The sequence below is a fragment of the Bison bison genome, unplaced genomic scaffold, assembly GCF_000754665.1.
Source record: "Bison bison bison isolate TAMUID 2011002044 unplaced genomic scaffold, Bison_UMD1.0 scf7180017864331, whole genome shotgun sequence".
Lineage (NCBI taxonomy): Eukaryota > Metazoa > Chordata > Mammalia > Artiodactyla > Bovidae > Bison > Bison bison.
The window spans coordinates 6,635,921-6,661,523 of NW_011494903.1; the positions used below are offsets into that span (position 1 = coordinate 6,635,921).

Here is a 25,603-nt window from a genome sequence, read left to right on the forward strand (position 1 = left end):
TGCCATAAGGGTGGTGTCATCTGCATATCTGAGGTTATTGATATTTCTCCCAGCAATCTTGATTCTAGCTTGTGCTTCATCCAGCCTGACATTTTGCATGATGTAGTATGCATATAAGTTAAATAAGCACGTGGCAGTATACAGCTTTGATGTACTGTTTTCCCAATTTGGAACCAGTCTGTTGTTCTATGTCCAGTTCTAACTGTTGCTGCTTGACCTGCATACAGATTTCTCAGGAGGCAGATAAGGTGGTCTGGTATTCCCATCTCTTTAAGAATTTTCCAGTCTGTTGTGATCCACACAGTCAAAGGCTTTGGCGTAGTGAAAGTTTTGGGCTTGCCTCCTAGCTCAGTTGGTAAAGAATCTGCCTGCAATGCAGGAAAACTGGGCTTGATTCCTGGGTCGGGAAGATCCCCTGGAGAAGGAAATGGTAACCCACTCCAGTATTCGTGCCTGGAGAATCCCATGGACAGAAGGGCCTGGCAGGCTACAGTCCATGGGGTCACAAGAGTTGGACATAACTTAGTGACTAAAGAGAGAGATGTTTTTCTGGAACTGTCTTGCTTTTTCAATGGTCCAACGGATGTTGGCAATTTGATTTCTTGTTCCTTTGGATTTTCTAAATCCAGCTTGAACATTGAGAAGTTCACAGTTCACATACTGTTGAAGCCTGACTTGGAGAATTTTGAGTATTGCTTTGCTAGCGCGTGAGATGAGTGCAATAGTGCAGCAGTTTGAACATTCTTTGGCATTTCCCTTCTTTGGGATTGGAATGAAAACTGACCTTTTCCAGTCCTGTGGCCACTGGTCTTTTTCAAATTTGCTGGCATATTGAGTGCAGCACTTTCACAGCATCATCTTTTAATATTTTCAAATAGCTCAGCTGGAATTCCATCACCTCCACTAGCTTTGTTTGTAGCAACGCTTCCTAAGGCCCACTTGACTTTGCATTCCAGGATGTCTGACTCTAGTTGAGTGATCACACCATTGTGATTATCTGGGTCATGAATATCTTTTTTGTATAGTTCTTCTGTGTATTCTTGCCACCTCTTCTTAATATCTTCTGCTTCTCTTAAGTCCATACAACTTCTGTCCTTTATTGTACCCATCTTTGCATGAAATATTTCCTTGGTACCTCTACTTTTCTTGAAGAGATCTCTAGTCTTTTCCATTCTATTGTTTTCCTCTACTTTGCATTGATCATTGAGGAATGCTTTCTTATCTCTCTTTGCTATTCTTTGAAACTCTGCATTCAAATGTGCATATCTTTCCTTTTCTCCTTTGCCTTTCACTTCTCTTCTTTTCTCAGCTTTTTGTAAGGCCTCCTCAAACAACCATTTTGCCTTTTAGCATTTCTTTTCCTTGGTGATGGTCTTGATCCCTTCCTCCTGTACAATGTCATGAACCTCTGTCCATAGTTCTTCAGGCACTCTGTCTATCAGATCTAATCCCTTGAATCTATTTCTCACTTCCACTGTATAATTTAAGGGATTTTATTTGGGTCATACCTGAATGGTCTAGTGGTTTTTCCCTACTTTCTTCAATATAAGTCTGAATTTGGCAATAAGGAGTTCATGATCTGAGCCACAGTCAGCTCCCAGTCTTGTTTTTGCTGACTGTATAGAGCTTCTCCGTCTTTGGCTGCAAAGAAGGCTGCACCATCTGTGATGTCCATGTGTAGAGTTGTCTCTTGTGTTGTTGGGAGAGGGTGTTTGCTGTGACCAGTGCATTCTCTTGGCAAAACTCTGTTAGTCTTTGCCTGCTTCATTTTGTACTCCAAGGGCAAATTTGCCTGTTGCTCCAAAGTATCTCCTGACTTCCTACTTTTGCATTCCAGTCCCCTATAATGAAAAATACATCTTTTTTGGATATTAGTTCTAGAAGGTGTTGTAGGTCTTCATAGAACCATTCAACTTCAGCTTCTTTGGCATTACTGGTCAGGGCATAGACTGGAATTACTATGATATTGAACAGTTTGCCTTGGAAACGAACAGAGATCTTTCTGTCATTTTTGAGACTGCACCCAAGTATTGCATTTTGGACTCTTTTGTTGACTATGAGGGCTACTCCATTTCTTCTAAAGGATTCTTGCCCACAATAGTAGATATAATGGTCATCTGAGTTAAATTCGCCCATTCCTCTCCATTTTAGTTCACTAATTCCTAAAATGTCGATGTTCACTCTTGCCATCTCCTATTTGACCACTTCCAGTTTACCTTGATTCATTTGCATTTTGTACACAAATCCAGCCAAAGCCTTGCTTTTACCTTTGGGTAGTTTAGATATTTTCTTACTCTGCTTCTTTAAGATCTGGCAGGTTGCCTGATTAGAATAGATTGCAAGCAATTTCCTGATAAAACCCCAGAGGCTCAAGACAGAGTGGAGGGGAAGAGTGAGTTGGAGAAGGAACCAGGGGAGTGCTGTTAAGACAGCTCCTGCCTCTGGAGATTCCCAGGGGATGCTCATTATGACAAGGACCCCTTAACCCTGGTGCCTCTGTGCCTATCAAACCTGGGCTCATATTACATTGTGTTAGTTACTTGTGGTTGCTGTTCATTCGCTAAGTTGTGTCTGACTTTTTGTGACCCATGGACTGCAGCATGCCAGGCTTCTCCATTCTTCACTATCTCCCAGAGTTCGCTCAAACTCATGTCCATTGAGTTGGTGATGCCATCCAACCAGAGAACCCCATGAACAGTAGTAGTTACACGAATCCTTGACTATCATGCTAAGCAGTTTCCCCCAACTCTCCTTGATAGCCAAAATGCTGAAGCAGCTGCTAAGTGTTGATGAAATTCTTCTGAGAGAAAAATTTTACTTTATGTTTTCTCCCAGTTCTCAGAGGAGCCAATGCTCTCCTACTGGATTGCTAGTTATTTTAGCCAGGTAAAATTTGAAATCTAGGGTCAGTTCAAACACTGCAGGAATAAGCTTTTGCCAGATATATCAGTTAGGAATACTTTTGGCTTCAAGTAACAGAGGCCCTGATCAGCATTGGATTAAGCAAATAGAAGCTATATTTTTCACATGATGGGAGGGTGGAGTCCAGTAGTTGGCTATACCAGTTTGGTAGCTCAGTGATGCTTGGGTTCTAGATTGATATCTTTGTGATTCCCTTGGCCTTTTCCTCACAATTACAGAAAGGCTGCCACAGCTCCTGATGTCACATTCTTGTTTAAGGCAGGAGGAGGCAAAAGATATGGGAGATTTCTCCCACAGCCCTCAGCACTTCCAGTTGAGTCTCTGCCTGAGAGACATGGCTACCTAACTGAAAGCAAAATAAGCAGAGAAAAGAGATTGGAATCAACCAGTTGGCTATTCCAGAAAATCAACTGTGATTCAAACTCAACAAAGTTAAACCTACCCTGAAGAATGTAAACTCCTGGAAGAGACCTTGGTTGTCTCATTCACCACTGTTGTGCGCCACACAATAGATGTTCAATAAATATATGCTGCATTCAAGATCAGGACTAGGGTGAGTTGAGGTAGGTCCCTGGGGCAAAATATTTAAGGAGATACTTACTTTCAGACCTGGGCAAACTCAGGGTTGATATCTGTACAGTCCTGAGATTTGAGGGCCTCCTTAAACATTGTGCCCTAGGCATGTAGCTCACCTAGCCCTAATCTTAACCCTGATTGAATGATTATGAAATGAAATTTCAAGAAGATGTGTGAAATAAACACTTTATAACAATAATATTTGTGAAATACTTTTTCTTAAACTGTGCCATATCACAAACGTTAAAATAAGGAATTAATTCACATTCCAAAGGTCAGTAGAAAGAATAAAAGACTATGAGTTATCAGATATGGGCTTTAGGGAAACCTGCATATTGACAATAACTGAAACACTGAATCTTAAACATCTTGAGAAAATGTATTTTTGTGCAGAGAAAATTTGGTAAGAAGCCAGACTTAAATGACATTTTATTTCCACAGTGTACTTATATCATTACAGGTAAGATTAAATACCATAATAAATTAAATCTTATATGGGGGTTGGCAATCCAAACAAAACCAGTTGTTTCATATATTAATACACTGTAGAAATAATTTAAAAAATAATTTGTGCGGGAAAAACCACCTCACACATCATTTTACTAAAATAAGCAAACTAACAAATAAATAACACTAAGGCTCCAAAATGAGTTAGTCGCTCAGTCGTGTCCAACTCTTTGCAACCCCATGGACTGCAGCCTGCCTGGCTCCTCTGTCCACAGGGATTCTCCAGGCAAGAGTACTGGAGTGGGGTGCCATGCCCTTCTCCAGGGGATCTTCCCAACCCAGAGTTCAGACCCCGGTTTTCTGTGTTGGAGGTGGGTTCTTTATTGTCTGAGCCACCAGGGAAGCCACTTCAAAACAAAGAGACTAAGAAAAATTGTTCATCTTGACCAGAAGGAAATTACATGGAACCTTTAGTATTGATACTCTAGCACTGAAGACCCAAGGAAGGACCCCACAGTGAGACAGAGGGGTCTTCTTTAGGACCCACGAGTGTCCTGCTTTGCTCTGCACTGCCGTTCGCTGTCCTCCTCCACCGGGAAATCTTGCACTTCTCCAAGGAATCTTTTCCTTGAAGCCTTGCCTCTCACTCATCTCATTTCATGGTCTTTCTCTGAATTCCCAAAGCAATTTCTCAGCACCTTGCCCTAACTGTTGTCCACAGTGGCTGTGACAGAAGTGGACATCAGCCTTGACCCTGCCTCTGTCTCGTGGCACATTCTCAGGTGAGGGACTTCTACTCACTAGAATCCTCCATGGGAGGCAGTGTGCTGATGTGTGCAAAGCTTTGAGCAAGGGCTTGGTCTCTGGCCTGGTTATAATGGTCAGTACACCTGGCCTTGCTTCATGCTTGCATCCTCCACTGTACTAGGTTATAACCTTGCCCCCAGCCTTTCCCCTCAAGGTCTTGCTCCTGCCACTAAAGAGTGACCTGGTCGCTAACAGCTGAGCTTCTCAAACTTGGGTGTGTGTTAGCAAAGACCACCTGGAAACATGAAAATGCAGATTCCCAGCACTCACACCTAGAGATGCTGTGTTTGGGGTGGAGGGAGGGAATGTCTATTTTTCAGTGGTGGTCTCAGCACCCCTGCTGGTCCCAGGTCTTTCTCTATAGTGAGGCTTCTCCACCTGAGCACGACTGACATTTTGGACTGGAGAATTCTTCATTGTCAAGGGCTCTCCTCAATACACTCAGTGACATCTCTGGCCTCTACTCACTAGATGCCAGTAACATCCCTCACCCCTGTTGTGACAACCAATAATGTCTCCAAACATCATCAGATGTCCCCTGGGAGGCAGGATTATGTTTCTTTGGAAGCACAGCTCTATAACATCACCTGCAGAATTAGCATAGTCCCTCGCATAGCTAGTGGAGACGGCAATGGCACCCCACTCCAGTACTCTTGCCTGGAAAATCCCTGTGGACAGAGGAGCCTGGTAGGCTGCAGTCCATGGCGTCACTAAAAGTCGGACACGACTGAATGATTTCACTTTCAGTTTTCACTTTCCTCTTTCCTGCATTGGAGAAGGAAATGGCAACTCACTCCAGTGTTCTTGCCTGGAGAATCCCAGGGACAGGGGAGCCCTGTGGGCTGCCATCTATGGGGTTGCAGAGAGTCGGACACGACTGAAGTGACTTAGCAGCAGCTCGCATAGCTAGAGATGTTAAAGGTCTTTTTAGTTGAATAAAGCTCAGATGGATTAGACAAGGGAACTCTCACAATGTTAACAACACAGACACACACCTGTCATTATACCTTTTCTGGGGATTTCCCAGTCTTTACTGCAGAAACCACGACTAAGTCTTTCAGTCTCAGAACGGGGACATGCTAGCCACCTGCTAGGCTACTCTGCACACTGGGATCTAATATTTATTCTAGAGAAGTAGTTTCTATAGGGAAGCGTCCTCAGGAACCACTGTTATTTTTGCCATCTACCACGTAGTAATGACCAGTAAATTGAATAGATTGGAGTCAGCAGAGATGGTTCAATTTTCCCCAGTTATTGCCTTCAAACATTGTCTGTTGTAACTAGATCCACCTGTGTTGTTGGTTGTTAGCTGTACACACAACCTGGCATGAGAAGGAGAGAGGGGAGGGGAAAGAAAGAGGGAGGGAGGGGAAGAGAAAGAGAGAGAGAGAGAGAGAGAGAGAGAGAGACAAAAGAGCCGGTACAGGGAGGGAGGTTGCAATGCCACTAGATGGCGCCAAAGACAACCCAATAAAGAGCAACCCAGGACTTGAGCATTTCTCTCTTCCCTAAAGATTCTCTTCAGCTTTTTTTTCTCTGAATCCAGCAAGAGAGATTCCATGAACCTTGCTGAGAATTATGAAGAGACAGACCTCCATGCATGTTCAGTTTTCTGTAACCTGTTCCACAACGGTTCCCGGAATGCAGGCAGGGAGCTTACTTAGATTGTGGCAGGCAGCTGTGTCTCAGGATGGTGGGATGACAGAGCCTTTAACCCAGTCCGATGTCAGGAGATATGGTGACCATCACCAGTCCCCTTTGGCTTTGTTGCTGGTCCCTCCACTCATCAGTTCAGTTCAGTTGCTCAGTCGTTTCAGACTCTGTGACCCCATGAAACATGGCATGCCAGGCCTCCCTATCCATCACCAACTCCCAGAGTCCACTCAAACCCATGTCCATTCAGTCGATGATGCCATCCAACCATGTCATCCTCTGTCGTCCCCTTCTCCTTCTGCCCTCAATCTTTCCCAGCCCCAGGGTCTTTTCAAATGAGTCAGCTCTTCACATCAGGTGGCCAAAGTATTGGAGTTTTGGCTTCAACATCAGTCCTTCCAGTGAACACCCAGGACTGATCTATCTCCTCTAGGATGGACTGGTTGGATCTCCTTGCAGTCCAAGGGACTCTCAAGAGTATTTTCCAACACCACAGTTCAAAAGCATCAATTCTTCGGCTCTCAGCTTTTTTCACAGTCCAACTCTCACATCTATACATGACTACTGGAAAAACCATAGCCTTGACTAGACGGACCTTTGTTGGCAAAGTAATGTCTCTTCTTTTTAATATGCTGTCTAGGCTGGTCATAATTTTCTTTCCAAGGAGTAAGCATCTTTTTATTTCATGGCTGCGATCACCATCTGCAGTGATTTTGGAGCCCAGAAAAACAAAGTCAGCCACTGTTGCCACTGTTTCCCCATCTTTCTGCCATGAAGTGATGGGACCAGATGCCATGATCTTAGTTTTCTGAATGTTGAGCTTTAAGCCAACTTTTTCACTCTCCTCTTTCACTTTCATCAAGAGGCTCTTTAGTTCTTCTTCACTTTCTGCCATAAGGGTGGTGTCATCTGCATATCTGAGGTTATTGATATTTCTCCTGGCAATCTTGATTCCAGCTTGTGCTTCCTCCAGCCCAGCGTTTCTCAATGTGTACTCTGCATATAAGTTAAATGCAGGGTGACAATATACAGCCTTGACGTATTCCTTTTCCTATTTGGAACCTGTCTGTTGTTACATGTCTAGTTCTAACTGTTGCTTCCTGACCTGCATACACGTTTCTCAAGAGGCAGGTCAGCTGCTCTGGTGTTCCCATCTCTTTCAGAATTTTCCACAGTTTATTGTGATCCACACAGTCAAATACAGCTTTGGCATAGTCAATAAAGCAGAAATAGTTTTTCTGGAATGCTTTTCTGGAACTCTCTTGCTTTTTCCATGATCCATCGGATGTTGGCAATTTGATCTCTGGTTCCTCTGCCTTTTCTAAAACCATCTTGAACATCTGAAAGTTCACGGTTCACGTATTGCTGAGGCTCATCCTGTGCCCCAAATATCCAGGCCTGCCCCCATGGGGCTTGGGATGCGAAGCTACAAGGGAGAGCTCTGGGTGGGGCCTGGGACCCTCTCCCTCTGCAGCCCCTGGGCGCTTATTCTCCATCACGGATGGATCTCTCTATCTTCTCTGCCCCCACCGCCAACACCGCCTTCCTGGAAGCATGAGCTCTCATCTGGTTGTTGCCAGCCTGGCGTCACCTCCCACAGTCAGCCTGTTCCACCTTCCTGTCCATTCCCCACACTTTATCCAGAGGGGTCTTTGGTACAAACGGCCGCTCCCTCGCTTGAAACACTTGTGGCCTTCTGCCCCTCTCAGGACAGACTCCTGACCATGTCTGACTCCAGATTCCCAAATCCCTGCCCGATCTCCACGGCTCTTTCTCACCCCCGCCGCTACAGACACCCCTAGTCTTCAATCAGACTAAAATACTTTTGTTTCTCTAATTATAATAGTTTCTTCTTCTTCTTCTTTTTTTCTCACTCTGGCCTTCGCACTTGGGAAATAGACAACTGCACTCTCGCTTCTCGCATTCCCACGACCCTCGCCTGGGTGATTACCACCCTCACCTCCTCTGAAAAATCCTGAGAAAGCCCCACTCCAAGGCTGCTTAGCCACATCTCCTGAGTTCCCTTGGTTCAGCTGTCTTCCCACTTCCGCTGGACTCCTAGCCCAGTGCCCAGAGCTTATTAGATGTTTGTTGAGCGAATGGACAGAACTGGCGCCTAACCCAGCAACCTGCGCAGACGCAGTGCCAACACAAGGTGGCGCTGCAGCCACGCGCTTCGGAGGGCAGCCTCTTGCATGGCGCAGGCCCGGCTAGATGGGCTCTGTTGTCCCCACGCGGGCTTCTCCAGGCTGAGAGAGGGTCGTCTGGAGTCAGGGACGCTTGTTCAGTGCTGTGATGCCGGTGACATACGTTTGGGAACAGACTCCTGCCCTGGTACCTTCATGCAAACTTCAGAAGCTTGAGTATGGTCTTCACCCAAACTCTACTCATACTGCCTTTTCCCAAAGCCCTCAGTTCTTAGCAAATTTTGTTTCCTGCCTTGCTAACTAGAGGAGTTCAGTACTCGAAGTTCACGATTCTAAGCTATTCAATCAAGGGCTTGCTTCTTGGAGTAATTTGCTCCAGTGGTGCCTCCCTGGTGGTTCAGAGAGTGAAGAGTCCACATGCAATGCAGCAGACCTGGGTTTGATTCCTGGGTCAGGAAGAGCCTTTGGAGAGGGAAATGGCAACCCTCTCCAGTATTCTTGCCTGGAAAATCCCATGGACAGAGTAGCCTGGTGAGCAAGAGTTGGATAGACTCAGCAACGAACACTTTCACTTTTTGAAACTATCACATGATAAACATTAGCTACTTGTTGATGAACTGGGTCATTAAATGATTAAAAAGGGTAGTTAACACAGGCATTTAAAGTACCATAGTAGGCTGGATGGCAGGAGAGAATGTCATTTTTTCCTGGATATATCAGCTTAGATTCTGGAGGTAACTGTTTGTGAGGTCACTGGGTAGGGACTTTTGCAAAGACAGATCAGGTGGGGTGTTTTCCCAGACTCTACCCTGCTCTCCTCTGCCTGGGGGGCCATCAAATTGTACTTTAAAATGCTTTTGCAGTATTCAAAAAGGTGGTGGAGCCCTGCTTGGTCTGAAGCCCCAATTTTCCCTGTTGGCCGGGATTTGGGGGCAGGTTGCTTAACCAACAAGCTCCAGTTTCTGAGTTGCCAGAGGAAGGGGTGGCATTGGACGACTTTTCAGGGTTCTGCAGTCCTGATGGTGTGTGAATTTCCGTGAGCCACGATGATGGTGGGAGCTGGGCAAGTTGCTTGATTTTTGTGCTTGTCAGTTTCTTTATCTGTGAAATATGAATCATAGGAGTAATTAGCTCATAGGGTATTAAAACAATGAGGTGAAATCCACACCTGATAAAATCAGGCATTTAAAAATGTACGGTTGAATCTCCCTGTTGTGCAGCCATCACCTATATCAAATGCCAGCACTGCAAAAGGAAAGCCTGTCCCATGAAACAGTCACTCCCACGGCCCCCCTCCCAGGCCTTGACAGCAACCCATCTGTGTTCTGTCCATGGATTTGCCTCTACTGGATATTTCATATACAACTCGTCCCCTACATACAAACCTTCGGGTTGAGAACTTTGTGGGGAGACCTTCTGGGTTGTATTGGAGGGAACAGCCCTTGAGGGCAAGATTGTCATCATCGCTGATGAAAGGAGGAAGTGCCAGCACCTGGGGGGGGTGGGGGCAGAGGGGAGCCTTTGAGTCAAGGGCAGTACCCTTGTTAACACCAGTATTTTCTGCACCGTGAATATTATTTTTTTTGCATATCCATCAAGTTCTCTTGTTCCTTTTATTCACAGCTCACCCTGAAAAAGAAATTTCTAGAATCTCCCCAATTAACTGGGTCAGTGGGCTCCTAGGAAGATTAGTGTTTCTTGGAGCAGAGCTGGAATTTAAAGATCATTTAGTCTAATCTTTTCATTTAACAGAGGAGGAGGAATCGGAGGCCCTGAGATTTGCTCCGATCTCACCAGGAGTGGGTTGCAGTCAGGCTTAGAACCTGGGTCTCCAGGCTCCAGCTCCGTGGCTTTTCCACAGTTGTGAGGATTCTCAATGCCTGGCTGCAGGGTCAGTACAGTCAGTACGTTGCTCATGGACCTTGAAAAGTGGAGTGCTTCCTTACAGCCACCCTCTCTCCTGTTTCTGAATGTTTAAAACACAAAAGGCAAACTGTAGAAAAAAGATATAGCTATTCTTCAAGAGAGAGAGTCTGTTTACCTTTTTCTGTCCTGAGAACCTACTTAGGTGTTAATGGACACTAACCAGTCAATCCAGGCATTCATGTGTACTTAGTCATTCAGTCATGTCTGAATCTTTGTGACCCACAGACTGTAGCCCACCAGGCTCCTCTGTCCGTGGAATTTCCCAGGTTAAAATACTGGAGTGGGTTGTCATTCCCTTCTCCAGGGGATCTTCCTGATCCAGAGATTGATCCCACGTCTCCTGCATTGGCAGGCAGGTTCTTTACCACTGATCCACCAGGGAAGCCCAGTCAACCCAGGAAAACATACTCATTACTCGTAGGAATCAACAAAGCCCCAAACTGAAAATCTCCATGAAGATAGAAGCATCAAAAATTAATCTTTAGACCAAAAAGGAGAATATTAAATCTGCAGTCAAAGGGACTATGGAAAATTCTAGATAAAAGAATAAAGCAAGTAAGACTGGCTCAAAAAGTGTTTGGAGAAATGAGACTTATTTTTGTGTGATGGGAAGAGAGCTTCTGAGAGGTGAAAGTGTATCATCAACAGGGGTAGCTGTATATTTAAAACTGTTGTCCAGGCTGCAGAGATCTGATGTTCTCAGGACTAGTAAGCCAGTAATAAATGTGCCAGGACATGGTTGTTGCAGCTGAAATCTGGAAATTCTGGGATGTTTGAGATGGTTCTCAGGAAATGGGTGGGAGAGTGTGCTGTGAATGTCCTTCTCAGCGAGGCTGTGGTCCCCCTACTGAGCCAGAGGCACGCAGGGAGGCGTGAGCCCCACTGACCAGTGTGTATTCCCTCTCAGATGGCAGGGACCGCACGCCACGACCGAGAGATGGCAATCCAGGCGAAGAAGAAGCTCACCGTGGCCACTGACCCCATCGAGAGGCTTCGCCTGCAGTGCCTGGCCAGGGGCTCAGCGGGCATCAAAGGGCTTGGCAGGTAGGTCCTGGGCTGTGGGCTGCAGGGAGATGAAGGAGAAAGGCAGAGTGTGGCCAAGTGAGGCTGAGACCAGCCATGGGCCCTCGGGCAAGTCACTTCCTCCTGGGTCTCAGCTCCTCCTTTGTAAAATGCAGAGTTTGGAAGCATTGATCTCTGAGGTCCCTTGTGACAATATTTGGTTCTTAAGTGCAGCTACTGGGACAAATCAAAGTGAAGGGAGAAGCACTCCCAGATATTAGAGATACCTAGAAGGGGGTGACAGAGGATGAAATGGTTGGATGGCATCATTGACTCAACTGACATGAGTCTGAGCAAACTCTGGGAGACGGTGAAGGACAAAGGAGCCTGGCATGCTGCAGTCCACGGGGTTGCAAAGAGTCAGACATGACTGAGCGACTGAACAGCAGCAAGTAGGGTAATGAGAGAGACAGTCCCTAAAGCGGTGACAATAAGGGCTGAATCATCCCAGGAGACTTGCATACAGTTCCCTTTGGTCTACAGTAGGACCTTGTTTATCCATGCTAAATGTAATAGTTTGCCTCTGCTGACCTCAAGCTCTCAGTAGTGTTCAGGAGAGGCTGAGAAATGACTCTATATGTCCAGAGAAAGCAATGGATGTACTATTAAAGTATTCACTGAGCTTAGGATCAATCATTTGGCATGAGTAAAATTTGAAAGTTCCCCCAAAAGAGGGGTAGTGAATTAGAATAGGGAGGGAGCAATAGGGATTTAGAGGCAGTTGCAGATTTTGTGTCTCCATCACTTCCAGGGACACAGGAATCACCTGCCACCCAGGGATTCCCTCAGTTTCACAGGAGAACAGCTCCTGTTACCCACCCTCTGATCCTGGGATTAGTCCTCAGGCCTGCGAAACCTGAGTCGAAAGAGATTGTAAGCCTCCTAAGGGTGAGTCCTGGGTCCTGTTACCTATTTCCAAAGACTAAACCCAGTGACTGCCATGGGTGGGGCATCGTGCTCTCTCAGGGCTTTCATGGGTGAGCAAGGCTTCTCCAGGGTTCATGGAGAACTCAGGACACCAAGAGTCACAAGGACGGGTGTCTTCCTGGTGTGAGAAGTTGTGTGTTAGAGACATACAGAATGCCATGCTGGGGATCTCCAACCTCCCACCTGGTGGCCATGAGGTTTCATTTCCAACAGGTTACTGAGCACTGGAATGTCACTTTCAACAGTCCCCCGCTCTTGGACCAAGCCCAGGTCTGTCAGAAGCTCAGGATGGGGGCAAATGGTTCCTGGTGGCCAGGCTGTCACGGTCCAATGGGAAGACCAGCCCACTTCCTTTCAACATTGTATCAATCCATCCTCCACCTTCGTGCTGGGGCCACAATCTTGTCCTTAGTGTAGACCCTTCGTGACAACCACTGTCTCGTCTACTCCCTGCCCCCCTCAGTTGCATCTCTCCTGCCATCTATGCCACCTCCACCCCACGCCCCTACCAGCCCTTCCACCGTGAACTAGTCTACTGTGAAAAGACACTGTCTCCTCCTTGGCCTTCTGCATGAATGTGCCCTCTGCCTCCTCCCCTTAACTGGTTTTGCCCTTCCCTACATTTCTCATCAAGGGTTGGCTGCCCCTTAGCCCCTTTTCTTCTTATTGTTAGACTGGGATTATGTTTCTTTGGGGGCCACAGAAGTAAAATGAGATTCTCGTCACATCAAATCAAGGATGCATGTGTACTTTCAACATGAGGCTGATGGTGGTTTAGTCTCTCAGTTGTGTCTGACTCTTTGTGACCCCATGGACTGTAGCCCTCCAGGCTCCTCTCCATGAGATTTCCCAGGCAAGAGTACTGGAGTGGGTTGCCATTTCCTTCTCCAACTATCAGAATGGCTTATCACCATTGGCCTTGATCTTGGTCTCCTGGCTGAGACAGTGCCTGGTTTCTCCTCTGTAAACTTGCTTTCCCCTCTGCCTCTCCATATTGGACTCTTCAAAGGGAAGTTCCTATGTAGAGCCCCGCTTAGGGCCTGGGGAGCATGGTTTCCTCCTTCAGGACAGAGTATGAACATAATTTATTTGAAATTCAGCAAGAGAAATTTATCTTTTCTCCCACATTTATCTACTTATTCAAGCATTTATTTAAACCATTATTAACTCATGGATATGTATTTTATACTTTGGGTTATAACCCAACACATTTTTATTGTTCAAATTGTTTCAGTTTTGGCCTTGGGAGGTCTTTTGGTTGGCTTCTGTATCCGTTTGATGTATTTCCATCAATGCAGAGATTCTTTGAGCACTTCTTTACTTTTTGGTGTAAGATGCTCCAAGCTTATCTTGCATATTTTTCTGCCCCAGTTCTAGAATCAGACATTTCTCCAAGAAGCTCACTTCCTTTTATTGGAGAATTGTACTTTAAACCAAGATCTAGACTAGATGTTTTTGTTCTGACTGAGGTGTTACTTCTAGATTCTCTTAACTGACAGAACAAGAAGATATAGGTGTATAGGCTAACCCCTCTCTATATATACATATCTGTAAATATTTTATATGTATTCATCTGTGTTTATATTAAGCTAAATGTGAGTTCCTACTGATATCTCCAACTCAATCCTTATTGATCAGATCATTCTAGCCCCCTGTCCTAGCTTATCTATAAATCCCCACTCCAACAGTGAGAAGCTTAGCTCCCATCATCCCTTTAATTGTTCGGATCCAGGGTACCCATATAGCAACATGGAAATTGTCAACTTGTATCTCCATGAGAAATATCTTTATCAACTGGAGTACAGAGGTTATGTGTAACTCATTTTGTCTTCAGTCTTAGGAACTCTACTCATTTCCAGAGTTACTTAAGTCAGCACTTTCATCTTCCCATCCCCCTTCAGTGAGATGGTCTCAAACTTTTATAAAACAGTTAAATTCTCTCAGCACAATCTGTATTCCTTCCTGGGATTCCCTGATGTGCTAAACAGTTTTTTAAAATGTATGCATTACGGCTCACTCTTAGTGCTGTGAGGTTCTATGGGCTTTAGCAAATGCACGTCATGTATCTTCCACTCTAGTGTCATACAGAGAAATATCACTGCCCAGAATCTCTGGGCTTTCCCCAATCTGTCTCCCCTTCCCTGCATTTTTTTTTTTTTTACCATGTTTACAGTTCTGGCATTTTCAGAATGTCATATAATTAGAGAAGACAGTATATTTTTAAACATTTGTCTTCTTTTCTGAGGGGCTGGGAAGAAGCTCACCAGAGAAGAACCTAAGACTTTTGTCTTTACTTCAAAAAACCTTGAGAGTGGCTTTCTCCTTGAATTTTTATTCTTATATCTTGTTCTTTGTGTTTTTTTCTTCCTTTTTATATGTGTATATTATCTTCAGAGTGTTTCGAATTATGGATGACAATAACAACCGAACCCTTGATTTCAAAGAATTTGTGAAAGGGTTAAATGATTATGCTGTGGTCATGGAAAAGGAGGAGGCGGAAGAGCTTTTCCGGAGGTTCGATAAAGATGGAAACGGAACAATAGACTTCAATGAGTTTCTTCTCACATTAAGAGTAAGTGGTCCCATGAATCACTGTATCCACTGGGTTTGGCTTTCACGTGGTTTGAACTGGCTATCATAAGACTTGGTGTTTGGAAGCTGATAGCACACCATGGAGGAGATGGGCAGGAGACAATACAGGCTTAGGGATTTTCTGGAGCAGTCACAATGCACATCATTTAAGGGCACACAAATGATTGCAATTGCACATCATTGAGAGGAATCAAATATTTCACTGCAGATGATACAAGGAAAGCTCATCGACTTGTGTATGTGGCTTTTTCCCAATGTTTCTAGCCTCCAATGTCCAGAGCCAGAAAAGAGGTGATTATGCAAGCTTTTCGAAAGCTAGACAAGACTGGAGATGGTGTGATAACAATTGAAGACCTTCGAGAGGTGTACAATGCAAAACACCATCCAAAGTACCAGAATGGTGAATGGACGGAGGAGCAAGTGTTCCGGAAATTTCTGGATAACTTTGACTCACCCTATGACAAAGATGGAGTGGTGAGTGAAAGAGCTTAATCTAGTGAAATTTCTTTCTGTAATTATAAATGGGAAATGGGCCCCAAGCCTTAAAAAGACTTATACCATATATATATATATATATATATATAAAATAAATCGAAGTAAAATGTTTCCTTGGTGACTATCTAGAAAGCTTAGAACAAAAGTAGTAAAAATGTGTGTGTGTGCACACATATATTTGTAGGGGAGCCACATACAGCTAAATATCCATCATCTGAAGACTGTGGCATTTTGGTTAAAGGTTCTGTTTCTTGATTGCCATATTTGCCATACACAGCTAGCCTAATTTCAACAAACTTCATGCTAATACATATCCAACTTCAAAATGAGACCATAATTCAATTTTGGGGAACATGGTTCACAGGGCATCTCGGGATGCTGCCTGCCTTTTCACACATCCCCCTGAGCATTGTTTGTCATCACACTTCGCTACATGAAAATGTCATTTCAGGGAAGCATCAATTAAGGGAAAGCCAGATAACAGAATTTACTCTGATTTAATCTTTGGTGGGCTTTGAGATGAACTTACATTTCTAAACTCCAGTGAACTTAAGGACAAAAGCAACCACCCATTTCCAAGAACTCGTGTCTTCAAGTGACAAAACATGTTGCCTGGTAGGATAAGGAATACTGTTTCCATAACTGTATTTAAACTGAGATGGAATTGTTAGGTGGCTAGAATAGGAAACAGGAGTCCAGAATGGCAGTGGGTAAAAGACAAGAAAGGGAAAAGCCCACGAAAATAGAACAAAGGAAGGTCTGAGGACCGGAGTGAGGACCTCAGGTAGAACAAACAGTGCTCCTGGCTAGCCCAATTTACATAAGGCAGGCCCAAGGGGAGGAAAAAAACATATAAAAAGAGGAGCCAAAGGGCCGGGGGTCTCTCTCTCCTGCACGCATGCATGTGTGCGTGCACTCTCTCTCTTTCTCCTCTTCGCGTCTTTTGGGTTGGCATGCTCTCACACCTTGAGGATATATTTTTCTTTATTTTCTAAATAAAACTGAGCTGTAACATGGAGCTATAACACTGTCCGGGAGCTGTGATGCACCGAAGGCTTTGACGTCTGTTGCTTCAAATTTTTGTTGTGACGAGACAGACCCGAGGAAATTACACACTCCCCTGACAGAATGAAAGAAAACTGAAGTGGTAGCCATTCGTCATGTCTGACTCTTTGCGAATCCATGGGCTGTAACCCACTAGGCTCCTTTGTCCTTGGGATTCTCCAGGCAAGAATATTAGAGTTGGTGCCATTCACTTCTCCAGGGGATCTTCCCAACCCAGGGTTGGAATCCGGATTTTCTGCATTGCAGGCATAGTCTTTGCCATCTGCTGGAGTAGGGAATGGCAATCCACTCCACTCCAGTATTCTTGCCTGAAGAATCCCGTGGAAAGAGGAGCCTTGCAGGCTACAGTCCATGGGGTCACAAACAGTTGGACATGATTAAGTGACTAATCTTTCTTTCTTTCTTTACCATCTGAGCCACCAGAGAAGTCCAAGACAGAATGTTGTCTGTCTTTTATCAACATCCAGAAATGGGATTTTTGACCCAGGATCAGCTCTGCTCTGAAATGCCCTGAAGGTTTAAGGTGATGGGGAAGGGAGTTCCCTGTGTGGCTGGGGCAGCAGGACCCCGGGGACAGTGACTCCTGACCTTTTTGCCACACAGGAAGGCTTGATGTGGCAGTGGGCTGGAAGCGGAGATGCTGGAGATAGGGAGAGGAAACAAGCCTTCCTGTCCTAAAGGGAATTCCCCGCCCCTCCCTCCCCATTTTTTTTTTTTTTCTGTGAAACTTCATGGTGAGCCCTATGACCAAGGGGAGGGAGGTCTTTATGTCATTTCTGCTGACATTTTCCTGCCAGGGGCAGAGAAATATCCTCCATTTTAGCCTGAAGTGATTGCAGAAGTAGATTTTTAAAAGGAGCCTAGATTCTGTTGGGCAGTCAAATGCTTGGGGACAGAAACAGCAGAACTATGTTTTCTTCCCCTGAGGCTGGCCTTTGATCTCTGAGATGGCAGTGGAAAAATAGTCAACTGTCATTTCCCCAAATTAGCCCATCTTGATGCAGGGTCCCAGCCTGTATCTACCCCTCTTCTGCAGGTGGTTCCTCCCCTTTGCCAGGGGAAACCTCAGCTGCCCTTTTCTCTAACCCAAGTCAGAATAGCCAGTTGTTGTGATTCAGCTGATTTCAAGTTCCCACCCCGTTTCTTCTGACATTTATCTTCACAAGCCACAGTAGGTTCTCAAATACTCAAAGTAAGGGTTATTGGGGTTTTTAGCGGTTATAGCATTTGATGTCACCTGAATTTCACAGACTCTGCATAAACCCCCAGCTCTCTGAGTGCTCATCATTCAGGGAATGAATTATTCATGCAGGTTGCTGGCAGCCCTGAAGAACTGCAGAATTTGATTGTTTTTAAGGGGGGGGGGGCAGGTGGAACACAAGGATTTATAGTTTTAACAAGTGTCCCAAATGACTCTTATTCACATTGGTATTCGAGATCTTTCCTCTCAAAGATTCAGAAGTGCCTGGTTTAATGACTAAATATATTATGCACACCCTGGAGGAGGAAACGGCAATCTACTCACTCCGGTATTCTTGCCTGGAGAATCCCATGGAAAGAGAAGCCTGGTGGGCTACAGTTACAGGGTCACAAAGAATTGGACATGACAGAAGTGACTTAGCATGCACACATGCACATATTATGCACAGAAACTTCACTTAGCATAATCATAAATCTAAATAGTATTTATTGAGCACTTATTATCGCCCAGATGTGCCAAGGACTTTCCAGGGATATTCCAGGGAGTAATGAAAATATTTCTTAAACCTGATGCATGATTCAGACTTTTCTAAATTGAGTCACATTTTAAATGAACAAAGAGCTGTTGCTATAAAGGAACTCCAGATGGGGCTGAAAGCTGGAGAACTGGGGAATGCAAAGCAGGCCAGAAATAAAAAAACTCAAGAAAGGAGCACATTAATGGTACTCTATAATTTTTAACAAAAGCTCTTGTACATGTATTCTTTATTTCTACTTCCAGGCATTGATAGGCACAGCTCAGTTACTAGCTCCATTCAACGTCTTTCTTCCTACTGCTTTTTACTCTTTTATGGGGTGGGGTGGGAGCAGAGAGGCAGGAGGAAGAGAGAGAAGGGAAGAAGAGAAGGAGACAAGGATGGATCCTATGACTTTTTTCTCTGTTCCCTTATAATTTCAGCACAAAATGCAAGTGAGTCAGTCAACTCATGATTCTTGTGTCGGGCGAGTGTGTATGCTCCTCGGTTCTGTCTCATCACAACAAAGATTTAGAGTGATGGACATTAAAGCCCTCGATGCGTTGCAGCTCTCAGGTCTTGGACAAACCGTGTTATAGCTCTTAGACAAATCATTGTTACAGCTCTATTTTATTTAGAAGATAGCAGGAGAATCCATCCTCGAGGCGTGAGGGCATGCGGACCCAAAGACGCGAAGAGAAGAGAGTGGAGGAGCATGCCAGCGCGCGGGAGGAAGAGACAGCACAAGCGAGAGCGAGTCCTTTGGCTCCTTTTTTTTTGTTTTTTTTTTTTTCCTCCCCTCTGGGCCTGCCCTATGTAAATTGGGCTAGCCAGGAGTGCTGTTTGTTCTACCTGAGGTCCTCACTCAGGTCCTCGGACCTTCCTTGACCTTCCTTTGTTCTGTTTTTGCGGGCTTTTCCCTTCCTTGTCTTTTAGCCACCACCATTCTGGACTCCTGTTTCCTATTCTAACTACCTAACACTTGGAAGAGATAAGAATGTTCCCCGAGACTTGGTGATAGAAGAGTTTGCTGTTAGGGACTAGAAAGGGGTTTTGAATTACTTATGGATTTCACTTTTTGTGGTGTTTTCAATCCCTCATGACACTGAAATTTGAGGGCTAACTGGAAAAGTGATAACTTTCCCAGACAACCATCATTACTGTGTCTGTGTCCTCCCGTATAAGCTGGCCTGTACTTGGGGCTAAATTCACTGGTCATAGAGATCAAACCAAAAAACAATTATTTCCCTGAGTCAACTAATTGTGTCTGCTAATACAGTTGAATTAGAGCGCACTTGTCACATGGACCTATTTAAAAATACATTGGTAACTGCATTTCTTCTCTCTTAAAGGAAAGGAAAGTAAAATCTTAGCATAAGTAAACATATTAGTTGAAACAGGCATGGAAAGAGAGAGAACCCAAGTGGGGATGGAGTGGGGGGATCTTTTAGAACTTAACTCTGTGCCTGAAATGAATCATATGTATCTTAAAAAAGCATGAAGCCAAGGAGTATTTAACAAGAAATCTCTTTCCTTTTCTGTAGGACGGAGCTCCATTTTTAAAGGTAAAAAGCATGCCTTGTCTTGACACAAGAACATGAGGGTGGTATTTCTGACATGTCCCAGAAAGACGGTATTCACTACAGTTAAAGAACACATGTTTCTTATTCTGAGTTTCAGTCTCACTTACCTGGACAGATGGGCTTCTGCTCTTATAGGAAGACGAGACCTGCATTTCACTTTCCATTTAGGTTGGTTTGGAAATTTTCGAGACTTTCTTCCTTTATTCTTGTTGGCCACTCCCTCATGGCCATTCTCAACCTCATTTTTCTCTTTTTCTAGATCTATTCTTCAGTGGTGTCACTAAGAAGTCTACTTGACTGAAATTTCCCTCCCATTTACAGGTTCTAGAGACGTGCCTCAACTGAAGTGGTGAGAAGCAAAGCTTTGTGTTATTTTTTTCCCCTGACTTTTACACTGCAGGTGACCCCTGAGGAGTTCATGAACTACTATGCTGGGGTGAGCGCGTCCATTGACACTGATGTGTATTTCATCGTCATGATGCGAACCGCCTGGAAGCTCTGAATGTATGACCTGGGAACAGGGGACTGTAACGGCTGCCATGTGGCTCCAAATGATTAAACATCAGCTCAAAACCAGGAGCAGCACTGAGTTCATATTCATTCCAGGGTTTCTTAGGTGTTTACATACACTGCATTTTCTAGGACAGAAGAAATAAAGACATTAAGTATTTAACTGTCACTTCTCTGAGGCTGTTTCCTTAGTTCTAAAATATATATCAGTTAAAATAAGGTCCATAAGTCTCCTAGAGCCAGGCTAAAAAAAATTAGATTTCTTCCTTGGCTATTAATAAAATTTTGAATATTATAATCCCACCCAGGCACCCAGAGTGTTTTTCCACCTCCCATTAGATGGTCCATTTCTGGATTGAAGAATTTATCTATTTTTAAGACTGATGGTAAATCTTCATGAGTCTCAGTACCAATCTGGGGATTAGAAGAAGACTCCACGTTTGCCTCTATTTTCATAGAGTTTCAAGTTTCAAAGTTTTAAGTTTCAAAACTTGAGTTTCTCTGCTTGTGGTTTCAGTAAGCCTCAGTTTGGCCAATAGATTTAAAATGACATTTTGGGGTCATTTTAAAGGCTGATGTGAGACTAGACACCTTTTCCTTGAGCAGTAGAGTCAGGGCAGTTCCTGTGGTTAAATTCTGTGACTGGGCTGTGCTCTCAGGATTTATGTGGGACATCTCACCCCGTGAGCGGGCACATCATATCAGGGATCTGGTGGAATGTTCCTCTCTCCCCTCCCTGCTGTGGGCCCATTACGCTGAAGTTCCCACCAGCACAAAAAGACAGAGTGAGGCATAGACGAGGACCATGGGCATACCCCAAAGCAGAGTTTCCATCCTGACACTTCGTGGCTCGGAGTCTCCTGCTCTCAGGTCTAAGCTCTGGCTTCATGTTGTTGATGTGTGAGCATCTCCTCAGGAGAGGCTTCTAAGCAAAGGCAGAGCCTGCTGCTGGAGAGTAGATATTGAAACTACAGCTCTTTCTGCCTGTTTTCTGTTCCTGGGCCAGAGATCAAAACACAGAGACCAGTCCTCTGGCTATGGTGCTGGAGGTGATGACCTTGTTACTCGAAGACAGTCCCAGTCCTTCTTGTCATTCTGACCCTGGCTGCACTCCTCCCCCGGTTTGGGGACATAGACTGGAGTATTGGTCCCCTTTAAGAGCTTATGTATTCAAGTGGCCCTGGATTTAGGGTCAGAACACACTTGCCATTTTTCTTATCAGTTCACTTGTTTACTTGGTGAATTTGGAATTTGAGATCAGGATATACATTGATTTAAAAATTGTGAAAACAAAAGTTTCCGGGTGAGAATTATAGCAGTTGTTAAAGAGGACACGTTTCTTTGTTGTTGAGTTACCCTGATGAAAGGCTGGAAAAAGGACCTTTTTCTTGAGGGTGAGAGCAACTCTATATCATGGGAAGCTAGCTTTTTTGCAAAGTAATTGCACAAATCTGGTTTTCTATTGGACTTATTATCAATGCTTATGTAGAGAGTGGTTGTCCAAAAGGCACCAAATATTATAAAGAAACATGTAGGCATGATGTAGAAAACCAGAAGAAGTTATGAAGAAATGGACAGAAAAATATTCATGTTTTCTGCAGCCTGTGCCTTGCATATTGTGACTAAGGAAGGGGTCCCCGGTTACCTGGGCACACTGGTTTCAAGCCTGCTGCTCTAGATAATTTGTGTCTTTGATTCTGGGAATGACTCATGCCTCTGCTTAAGTGGGGCCATAGAATAAACATGTGATTCTAGAAGGACTAGGTTGCAGCTATCAGCTTTGTCTTCCCCAGTAGTACTTTGCTTCCTGTCTAATTGGGGTGCAGGGCACTGCTATCAGATTTCTGATAATTCATGCCTCACAGTGCAGCTGGTCACATTCAGTTACCTCCCTTCTAATAGGTTCGGTTCTGGCTGACAGTGAGGATTCTATCCACATTCCCCTCCACCCCGCCACCCTCCAGAAAACAAATCTAATAGCCTGTTGGTCAGGGTCACTCCATTCCTGCTGTCAGCCTTAACCTGTGACTAGGCCAGAAATCACTTATTATTTAAATCTATTCCTTCTGGTAGCAGTGGGAAGAACAGAGAAGAGTCATTAAAAATCATTTGCTAATATTTTTCAGTATATATTTTCTTTTTAGTTAACTTATACAGTTAAAATGTTACTCCCTTTGCAATTAAAAGCAAATATAAACTGACCACTTGGGTCAGAAGATAAAAGACAAAAAGGGTCTCCAGAAGAACACTTCAGAGCACTTTACCTGGACCTGGACAGGTTGGGCCTAGACCCTAGATATGATATTAGACAAGCAAGCATAAGAGAAGAGGGTGAAATTGGCAGCTTTTCATGAAGCAGGAACAATGTATGAAAACATTCTGAGAATCAGGATTGCTGAGAACAGGCCGCCAGTATCTGCACTGAATCTGGGCCTCTAATCCCTCCCAAGGCAAACAAACCCAGGCCAGGCCAGAGAAGCCCTTGACTCAGCTGCTGTCAAGAGCTGCAGGGCATCCTGACTGAATTCCAGTTAGAGGGCAAATGAGAAACCCATGATGCACAAGTAGAATTATGGACTGAGGCAGATCTCCTCCAGCCAGTCAATGGGGCTGATTTCCAAAGTCATGTCAACCTTGATAGGATTTCTTCCCAGGCCCAGATGGTGCTCTGGGGGACAATGTATGGTATGGTTCTTTTGTGGTTTGGTGGCCAAGTACAGAGTCACATTTCATACAGTAATCAGATCAGATCAGATCAGATCAGTCACTCAGTCGTGTCTGACTCTTTGCGACCCCATGAATCGCAGCACGCCAGGCCTCCCTGTCCATCACCATCTCCTGGAGTTCACTGAGACTCACGTCCATTGAGTCAGTGATGCCATCCAGTCATCTCATCCTCTGTCGTCCCCTTCTCCTCCTGCCCCCAATCCCTCCCAGCATCAGAGTCTTTTCCAATGAGTCAACTCTTCACATGAGGTGGCCAAAGTACTGGAGTTTCAGCTTTAGCATCATTCCTTCCAAAGAAATCCCAGGGCTGATCTCCTTCAGAATGGACTGGTTGGATCTCCTTGCAGTCCAAGGGACTCTCAAGAGTCTTCTCCAACACCACAGTTCGAAAGCATCAATTCTTCGGCACTCAGCCTTCTTCACAGTCCAACTCTCACATCCATACATGACCACAGGAAAAACCATAGCCTTGACTAGACGAACCTTTGTTGGCAAAGTAATGTCTCTGCTTGCTGGGCCCCCTCCAAGTAGGCTGCATGCATCATGGTTTTAGGGTGAAGAGATATCCCATCAAAAAATATTTTTTGAGCCACTGCCACGTACCATGTTCTTTTCTAGGTTGTGGGGATAAGCAATTTTTTGTTGTTGTTCAGTCATTAAGTCGTGTCTGACTCTTTGTGATTCCATGGACTGCAGCACGCCAGGCTTCCTTGTCCTTCACTGTCTCCCAGAGTTTGCTCAGATTCATGTCCATTGAGTCAGTGATACTATCCAACCATCTCATCCTCTGCTACCCTCTTCTTCTTTTGCTTTCAATCTTTCCCAGCATCAGGTCTTTTCCAATGACTGTGCTGTTTGCATTAGGTGGCCAAAGTATTGGAGCTTTTTTAAGGGGTGGTATAAGATCAGTCCTGGGTGTTCATTGGAAGGACTGATGTTGAAGCTGAAACTCTAATACTTTGGCCACCTGTTGCAAAGAGCTAACTTATTTGAAAAGACACTGATGCTGGGAAAGATTGAGGACAGGAGGAGAAGGGGACGACAGAGGATGAGATGGTTGGATGACATCACCGACTCAATGGACACGGGTTTGGGTAGACTCTGGCAGTTGATGATGGACAGGGAGGCCTGGTGTGCTGCGGTTCATGGGGTTGCAAAGAGTCAGACACGACTGAGTGACTGAACTGGAACTGGAAGCAATGTGCTAGAATAAATGCAAATAAAACTACTGGCTCTCACACCAGTCTAACTGCACACAGTCTTTAAGAAATCAGAGAGGAAGGGAAAAGCGGGCACTGAAATTCTCCTTTCTGTCTTGTCTAGCTTCTGAAGCAGGGCAGTTGGGACCCTTCACACAGTGGTATATTGGAGATTCCATTGTAACTCTGATGGATATAGACAATCAACGAAAATACCCCTCTATTCTTGGAGGCAGGTCACTGGGCTTTCACTTCTCTTAGCGGGTGTGGATTGCCTCATTGAACCAGGAGAGTACCGACAGGTGATGGATGCTTCCACCCACATCAGGCTTCTTACAGATGCAAGTTTTTCAGCTGATGTTTAATCAAGTGGAAATTAAATTAACCAAATGTGTTCTTGGATGGTGTGTGGGTGTCTTTCTACTCTTTCTTCATGTAATTCTACTAACATGCTCTAAGGACTATCTCTTGTTGGATTTATGGGTATCTCTTTGGGGCACAGAATAAACAACTTCACAGCTTCCAGTTTTTTAGATTAGTCAGCAAACTTGCTTTCATGGAAATTATAGCCTGTTCTCTTAAATGAAGAGCTTGGTTCAAAGACATAGCCAAGTTTTAAATGTTAGAAATGCCTACAACTGAAGGGAAACAAACATGCCGAGGGTTTGATAGACTGTCGTATAATGTTATTTTCATGTAATTGATCCTTTTAAAGCTGTATTTCTAAGCATAGTCTACTTCTCCAAGTTGCTTATATGAAAATGACATAAACCTTGATAGAGATAGCTAGTTATTTGTTATAATAAAAACACAATAGATAAATCTCCTAAAATTATGTGTTCCAAAGCAGACGATGGGTGGAATCTGTTGACAGACACATAAACACATGATCGCCGGGGGTTTTGAGAACAGAGCTGTGTGAGAAGGGACCTTCTTGTTGTCTCAGTTGGTGCGGTGAGGGGTTGTGGTGAAACAGCTCTTCCTCTCTGAGAATAGCACCATCTTCTTGTTTCATTCTCACACCTGCTTCGCCAGAGCCAGTATTTTCCCTCATAAAACAGAGTGGAAGGTGCTCCTCAGGAGAGAACCCCTCCCTGAAAAATGTGAACAATCAACCAGCAGCTGAGGTTGGACCTCGCCTCCAATAGAAAAGTATACCGAACCAGGGAGAGGACATCTCCAAACATAATGACCTGTCTTCTTTTGTTCTGAATCTTCTCCCTCTTCTTCATGAATGGAATTCATTCATT

At 44.5% G+C, this 25,603-nt stretch overlaps 1 protein-coding gene across 4 annotated transcripts in view; it reads left to right on the forward strand.

Annotated features, from left to right (window-relative positions):
• Nucleotides 1-25,603, forward strand: part of CAPSL (calcyphosine-like) — a 37,939-nt gene that overhangs the window by 8,209 nt on the left and 4,127 nt on the right. The window contains exons 2-6 of one of the 4 annotated variants that reach the window (XR_826480.1): nucleotides 11,386-11,522; nucleotides 14,862-15,039; nucleotides 15,324-15,533; nucleotides 19,879-20,085; nucleotides 20,177-20,311. Coding sequence is in view for 3 of the 4 variants with exons in the window: in XM_010853799.1 (XP_010852101.1) it covers nucleotides 11,386-11,522; nucleotides 14,862-15,039; nucleotides 15,324-15,533; nucleotides 20,318-20,419 (627 nt within the window). In the remaining variant the exon portion in view is untranslated. The other 3 variants (XM_010853799.1, XM_010853798.1, XM_010853800.1) reach the window with 3 other exon arrangements.